The 8,397-nt window shown below is 34.6% G+C and overlaps 1 protein-coding gene across 2 annotated transcripts; it reads left to right on the top strand.

The window, feature by feature from the left end:
• Positions 1-1,581: 1,581 nt before the first annotated feature.
• Positions 1,582-7,847, top strand: LOC126735437 (uncharacterized). 2 transcript variants are annotated; one of them, XM_050439422.1, is made up of 2 exons: positions 1,582-2,645; positions 2,712-4,836. In XM_050439422.1, exons 1-2 carry the CDS (start codon positions 2,571-2,573, stop codon positions 4,035-4,037), a joined length of 1,401 nt encoding a protein of 466 aa, XP_050295379.1. In that variant the 5' UTR covers positions 1,582-2,570; the 3' UTR covers positions 4,038-4,836. The 2 variants fall into 2 exon arrangements, with proteins under 2 accessions (XP_050295379.1, XP_050295378.1); XM_050439421.1 differs by having other exon boundaries at positions 1,602-2,645; positions 2,712-7,847.
• Positions 7,848-8,397: the final 550 nt, after the last annotated feature.

Here is an 8,397-nt window from a genome sequence, read left to right as displayed (position 1 = left end):
CCCCTAGCGGGTTTTGGGAAAATTTTCCAATAATATCTTTTTGGTAAAAAAATAAAGCAATAAAAGAGCTTTTAAATAAAAGTTGTTTTAAAAAAATCGGTGCAGTCAAAGCCTACTTCTTACCATTTTTCTCATTTAAGATAGAAACTCTCCCCATCACTTTATTTGCCATTTGACAGAAATGGTTGTCGAAACATTGTTGTTAGGAATACTTTGTAGATTATTTCGATAATATTTTGGGATGCAAGTTATTAAAGATTTTTAAGAAAAAATAGACTTTAAAGTTTTTAAGTAGCTAGAACGCCCTCTAGCGGTTGACCAATGAACTTCAAAATATTTTCCAGCTATTTTTTTCGGGCCACTTTTATACTAATTTTTTTTTCAACGCTCTACGATTATTGGGGCCTGAAATACAGCCGAGGAACAGTCTTAATGGGACACCCTGTACATATACATACATAGAAAAGACAAGAGTGCAGTTGGATATAATTTGTTCAGCTGATTTAAACATTTACCCTTGAGAAGAAGTAGACATACACTATTTTAATAAATCAAAAAAAAGATCCTAAAACTATAACAAAGCTAATTAAAATCTTGAAAAAAAAATTATGTGTAATCATAAAACAAGATGATGTGTAGGCACAAGATTGTTAATAAGAAATCAAGAGGATTAGGGCAAGGACGAAACATAATTATTAATATAATTAGAGAAAGCTGAGATACAGCAGACTTGAAAGGTAGAGGGACTTTAGCCAGGTCATAATATGTAAAAAGTCTTTCGAATTTTGCCGATTGATGTCTACGTGTAATAATTACATTGAATTGCTAATTAAGTGTATTAAGATTAGTCCGGAATGTAATTTTTTGAAAGAAATATTAAGGAGACTGTAATTTTATTATTTTATTATATAATACACATCTATGAATAAAACGTCTCTGTTTCGTATTTACTCACTCAGTAGCCTCTAGTTTATGACTTACTAATCAACTATGGCAAATACCGTGAATAAATTTTAGTTTATTTTCTCTAAATACTCTTCAGTCAAACAAAGACCATAAACAACATCGCAATGATTAAAACAGAGAGGAAAATATCTAAAGTTATGTAAAGCGCGTAGATTCCCTAGATACATTTTTAAATGCACATAGTGTAGTGGAAAGACCTCTAACTTTGCTATAGTTTGTTCTATTAGAATATCGCGTGCCTTAAATATTTTCTTTATTTGTGGATATGTATGATATTCTTTAGACCCTACATATCTACTCGGATTATTCTTATGATTATTTAGAACAGTCACCATATGTCGTTGAAGGTAAATATTAAATTATATTATGAAAAAAAAGATTATATGTAACTCTTATCAGAAGGTAAATTTCATTAAGGCAAATTATACAGTTGTTAATGAAAAGGTTCGTTATTTTCAGTGAAATGATTTATTTTTATTTTAGGATGTAGATCGCAGCGTCGAATATTTTTAGGCTGAACTGAGTAAGATCGTGAACTCTGAGATTAAAAAAAAATTTAAAATCGCCATTCCCTTTATGGTTTTTAGGCACACTGTTAAGGTTTACGTTAATTAAAACACTTGAATTGTTTTTTGAGAGACAGCAAAAACGTCACGTTGTTGTCAACGACGAACTAACGCCGTCAAATAAGCCCTCCACTTTCTTTACACATTAAGTGCATTTCTAAAATAAAGAAGTGGTTCACGATGGACTTGTTTGTTTAATTCAACTATAAAATAAAATACAGTCCACAAACAACCCTTGCTGTTCCCAGCAGCAGAGACACTACACAATTTAGTGATCCAGCAACGGAGCAGCAACAAAACATTTTTTGGTCGCATCGAGCGGATTTCAAGATTTTCCGGCGATACAATTACAATTTGGGAGGTCAGTAGCCACAACAGGTGAAGACAAATACCAAGGCCGCCTCTACAACGTCAACAAACAATTTGCAAGACAAAGGGACAATTTACCCATAAGTATCCTTTTTAAACAAAACCAGGGATTGGAGGTAAGCCTTTATTCATCACTTGGTCAATCACGGGAAAAGAAGTGCTCCTGTAATATCGGATTGCAGTTCAAGCTGAGTGGCTTCGCCCGCATTAATGTATTGAACATATATATACAATAGTCAGTAATTAGTGTTAAAAGAGGCGTTAATACTTTTAATTAATCGCATTTCAATTCATATATTACGTAATCAAGTGTCGTCATAGTCATCGTCGTCGTTCATACCCACTACTGCATTCCAGAATTCACATGTATTCATAATGAAGTGTTATTTTAGAATTTAATGTACATAGTTTCAATCAGCTACATTCATATTTACATTATATTTATCTTATCGCATATAGGCTAAATCTTAGCATATACAATTAGAATTTGTAAAGAAGTTCTAATAGTGCAATTCTGTCATTTTAGCAAATTTGAGTCAGAGTACAAAATACATATCTTTGTAATTCATTTGGATCCTCAAGGGCTGCTCATTTTTCACACCTCTTATATTTCTTTGGGAAATTGAGCACATTTTTTAAACTAAAACAAACCTTGTCGAGTTTTTCATAATGGCACCAAGAAAAGGAGCAAAGGGTAAAAACGAGTTAGATGAAGATGAAACACTACCCCGAATTCAAAATCTGGTAAGAAAGAGGGGTATGATTAATTCAAAATTATCACGTTTATTAAACTATTTTAATTCTTCAAAGGAAAGTGCTAATCCATCAACAATTCTTGAAATTGAATTGAGGTTGAAAGAAATAGAAACAAAATTGCTCACAGAGTTTTCAGAGATTCATTTTGAACTCGAAGGTTTAGATCCTGATAATTTCACTGAACAGGACCTAAATAATTTTGAAACTTTATATTTTAAAACAATTGCTGATATTAAACAATTTCTTTCAATTAAAACAACTTCAAGTGATCAGCAAGTTATACACGATGAATCCATTCATTCTTTACCACCCTATATTACATCCTTACAACGTCAGGTCTCTGTTAAAAGGCAAAACACAAAATTGCCTGTCATTGAATTGCCTAAGTTTTCTGGCCAATATGATAAGTGGCTAGAATTCAGGGATTTATACACTTCTCTAGTTCACAAAAATAATTGCCTTGAGCCAATCGAGAAATTTCAATATTTAAAGGCTACACTAGAGGGTGCGGCAGCACAATCAATTCAGGCTATTAACATCACAAATGAAAACTATGATTTAGCATGGGACATTCTTTGTCAAAGATTTGAAAACAAAAGATTAATAGTGCATAATCACATTAAATCCTTATTCAATATTTATGATATAAGACCGGATTCTGCCAATTCATTTCGCAATGTACTAGACATTATTTCGAAAAATATGCGCTCTCTTAACAATTTAGGTGTTATAACGAACTCTTCGGATCCATTAATCATATATTTAGTAACCAGTAAGCTAGATGTTGAGTCAATCCGGGAATGGGAACAATCAGGCTTCGCTGAAGAACTGCCCTCTTTGGCAGAATTATATGAATTCCTGTCATCTCGTGCAGATTTTTTAGATAAGGTAGCAATGCACAAGGGTAAACCACGCAAAACCTTCATTGTCAATCAACCGTCAACTCATCAGAGTTCTAACTTATGTTGTTTTTATTGTAAACAACAGCATGCAATCTATCATTGTCCTAAATTTACTGCTCTTTCAGTAGATCAGAGATGGTCTGCAATTAAATCACAAAAATTATGTGTTAATTGTTTGCGCAGTGGCCACAAACTAGATAAATGTCGGTATGGTCATTGTAGACATTGTAAACAACGGCATAATTCATTACTTCACAAACAGCAACCTTTAATTCCAGTTGAAGATGGCCACCTTGTTTCAAGTAAAGAAACTACTCAAGGTCAAGTTGCCTTATATAATTCAACTAAGAGTCAAATCTTACTAGCCACAGCAGTGGTGCAAGTTTTCGATATTCATGGTAAAGGGCATTCATGCAGAGCCCTCCTAGACAATGCTTCAATGTCTAATTTTGTATCCCAAGATTTTGTGAATAAATAAGGCATAACACAATACAAAATTAATTCCTCAATCCTAGGAATTGGGCATTCAGTGTCTAATATTAACAAATCATGTCGAGTCAAATTCAAGTCTTGTTATAACAACTTCAATGTTTCATTAGATTGTTTAGTCATTCCAGAAATCACAGGTGATTTACCTAACACATATTTCAATCCAGAATGTCTAGATATTCTAACTAACTATCATTTAGCTGATCCAGCATTCTTTGAGCCCAATCACGTTGACTTACTTATTGGAGCTCAAGTATTTTGGGATATTATTTCTGCGGAACGCATTACTTTAGGCCCCAATAAGCCTATTCTGCAGAATAGCAAATTGGGTTGGTTGGTGTCAGGTCCCATAGGCATTCCTAACTCATCAAAGAATACCCTTTGTCATTTCTCAAAAACCTTAGATATTCAAAATCAGTTGCAAAAGTTTTGGGAAATTGAAGAGGTTTCAACCTCATCGCCAATCCTTTCAGAAGAAGAACTCATAGCAGAGAAACATTTTATCGAAAATGTTGAGAGAGATTCAGATGGCAGATTCATTGTAGGGATACCACTAAAGAAGTCTTTAGAAGTCTTGGGTGATACAAAGGTTCAAGCAACACAACAATTTTTATCCTTAGAGAGAAAATTACATAAAAATCCGAAGTTGAAGCAAATGTATCAGGAATTTATGTCCGAGTATCAAAGTTTAAATCATATGTCACCATTTATACCTTCTAATGATCAAATTTGTTATTTTTCTCCTCATCACGGTGTGCTACGTGAGAAAAGTCAAACTACCAAGCTCAGAGTCGTCTTCAATAGTTCGTTTCCAAGCACTACTGGTTTATCTTACAATTCAATTCAAATGGTTGGGCCAGTAGTTCAGGACGATTTAGTTTCTATAATCTTAAGATTTCGACAGCATCAAATCGTTTTTTCAGCAGATGTTTGCAAGATGTATAGGCAAATACAGGTAAAGCAAGAGTTTCGCCCTTTACAATTAATTTTATGGCGAAGTGATCCAAAGGATGATCTAAAGATTTTCGCTTTAAACACTGTTACATATGGTACGGCTAGCGCCCCTTTCTTAGCCACACGGTGTCTTAAGCAGTTAGCATTAGATCACATCTCATCATACCCTCAGGCATCAAAAATCATAAGTAAGAATTTCTACGTCGATGATTTGCTCGCAGGAGCAGACTCAGTGGAAGATGCAACTCGGTTATGCCTCGAAATTTCCTCAATTTTAAAGTCAGCATGTTTTGACTTACGAAAATGGAAGTCCAACAGCAAAGATCTTTTATCAAACCTTGCACATGGAAGTTGTACTCCTGATCATTTCTTCGGGTCTTCAGAAACAAACAAAACCTTGGGCATGTTTTGGTCTTGTGAAACAGATAACCTTTCATTTCATATCGATATCCCCTCAAAAGTTGGGCAATTCTCAAAACGACTTATTTTGTCCGAAGTGGCAAAGATTTTTGATCCCCTTGGTCTGTTAAGTCCAGTTGTCATTAAAGCGAAAATACTTCTACAGATTTTATGGACACTAAAACTTTCATGGGACGAACCAGTTCCAGTTGACATAGCCAAGAAGTGGTTACATTTCAGATCGCAACTGTTTAATTTAAATAAATTACAAATTTCAAGATGTATTTCAGTAAAAAATCCAGTCACTGTTCAACTCCATGGATTTTCGGATGCATCAAATAGTGCATATGGAGCATGTATCTATGTTCGAACTGTGGACGAATATAATAAAGTTCATGTCGAACTTCTTACATCCAAAACTAGGGTAGCGCCACTCAAATCTTTAAGCATTCCAAGATTGGAATTATGTGGCACTTTACTTTTGGCACAACTCTATATTAAGGTCAAATCTTCTTTAACTTTACAATTCAGTGAAGTCTATTTTTGGTGTGACTCAACTGTAGCCCTTGCGTGGTTAAGATGTTCACCCAACACTCTACAGGTTTTTGTGGGAAATCGCGTTTCCACTATACAACAAATTACTCCAATTGACTCATGGAGATATGTCTCTACGGATCAGAACCCTGCAGACATTCTAACAAGAGGAATGCTACCCAACGATATTATTAATTCAGATATGTGGTTTCATGGTCCATTGTGGCTTCGTGAGCCATCTATCAATTGGCCCTTAGATATTCACATGCACAAACCAATAGCTGTTACAGAATTGCCAGATCTTCGCAAAACAACCCAAACATTTGTGGAAATCGAAAATCAAAATTTATTTCCTTTCCACAAATTTTCAACTTTCACTCGTATTACTCGAATTATGGCATTTTGTCTTAGGTTCATTTTTAATTGCCGAATTAAAAAATTCGATAGGCATTTTAGCCATTTGACAATATCTGAACTTCGCAATGCTAAAGACATGTTAGTCAAGCTATCACAGCGTGAGTCATTTTTTGATGACTATCAACAACTGTTAAAATTTGGGGTAGTGTCAAATAAAAGTAGGCTACTCAGTCTCACTCCTTTTATTAAAGAAGGAATTATCCGAGTTGGTGGAAGACTAAAGAACTCATCGTACTCATTTCATAAGAAACATCCAGCAGTGTTATGTCCCAAGCATCACCTAACCAAGTTGATTCTTCAGCATGAACACAAAGTGCTTATACATTGCGGCTCTCAATTATTGCTTGCACACATCAGAGATAATTACTGGCCTATATCTGGTAAGAATTTAGCAAAGCAAATTATCAAAGAGTGCCTCATTTGTTTTCGTTTCAATCCCACTTCACCTAACCCTATCATGGGTAATCTTCCAAGTTCCCGAGTCAGTCCTCGAATTCCGTTCTCTGATGTTGGCATTGACTATGCTGGACCTTTTCAAATAAAGGATCGAAAGGGACGTGGTTGCAAGATCAGCAAATGTTATTTAGCACTCTTCATTTGTTTAACAACAAAAGCGATCCATTTGGAGCTGGTTACTGAGTTAAGCATGGGGGCCTTTCTTGAAGCTTTTCAGAGATTTATTGCAAGACGTGGTAAACCACTGAATGTTTATTCTGACAATGGTACTAATTTTGTAGGTGCATGCAATTATTTGAAGGAACTAGGTACCTTCCTAAAAAGCAATTCACCCACACTTAAAGAAAATCTAGAATTATCTTTTGAAGTTTCATGGCATTTTATTGCAGCATATTCTCCTCATCATGGTGGTTTGTGGGAAGCCGGTGTTAAAGCGGCAAAACATCACTTAAAAAGGATTTTATTTAACACAATATTGACTTTCGAAGGTCTTTACACAGTAATTACCCAGATAGAAGCTATTCTAAATTCACGACCTTTAACGCCACTCTCGACAGATCCAAATGATTTGCAAGTGCTCACCCCAGCACATTTTTTAATTGGGCGATCACTTCAATCTGTTATTCACCCTGATTTACAGAATACTGCTATCAATAGATTATCTAATTTTGAGCAATTAGAACTTCTAAGACAACAATTCTGGTCGCGCTGGACCAAAGAGTATATTTGTAATTTGCAAACTAGACTTAAATGGAAGAAGAACCAACCGAACATTCAATTAGGGACTATGGTTCTTATCAAAGACAATCACTTGCCACCGTTTAAGTGAAAATTAGGTCGCGTTAATACCCTCTATCCAGGGAATGATGGTGTTGTGCGCATTGTATCCGTGAAAACTATATCGGGTAACATTAGATGCACTGTTACCAAACTGTGTCCGCTTCCAATTAGTGACAATTGACATTTAGCAAAGTTGACATTGTTTAGAATAGTTCTAATTTAGTAAGTCTGTTATTAATAATTATTAAGTTCATTTTCATTTTTACTTTATTTATTTCAACTAACCTGCGTATTTCATTTTTTACTTAGGTTAAGTCATGTTTTTTATGTTTAGTGATTTGTATTTTTCTAGTTTTCATTGAAAGTATTTTCATTCTTTCAAGGTGAGGGGCATGTTAAGGTTTACGTTAATTAAAACACCTGAATTGTTTTTTGAGAGACAGCAAAAACGTCACGTTGTTGTCAACGACGAACTAACGCCGTCAAATAAGCCCTCCACTTTCTTTACACATTAAGTGCATTTCTAAAATAAATAAGTGGTTCACGATGGACTTGTTTGTTTAATTCAACTATAAAATAAAATACAGTCCACAAACAACCCTTGCTGTTCCCAGCAGCAGAGACACTACACAATTTGGTGATCCAGCAGCGGAGCAGCAACAAAACACACACTATTAATTTAATAAAGAATAAAGTGCAGACGCATAGAGACTGGAGAAATTTGAGCTACAGTCAGACTATTAAAATTTCTCTAAATTACGTAAAACTGCAAAACTAAATATTAGTAAGATCTAAAAATCTTACATTGC

The sequence above is a fragment of the Anthonomus grandis genome, chromosome 4, assembly GCF_022605725.1.
Source record: "Anthonomus grandis grandis chromosome 4, icAntGran1.3, whole genome shotgun sequence".
Taxonomy (NCBI): Eukaryota; Metazoa; Arthropoda; class Insecta; order Coleoptera; family Curculionidae; genus Anthonomus; species Anthonomus grandis.
This window is presented reverse-complemented; position numbering and strand designations above follow the sequence as displayed.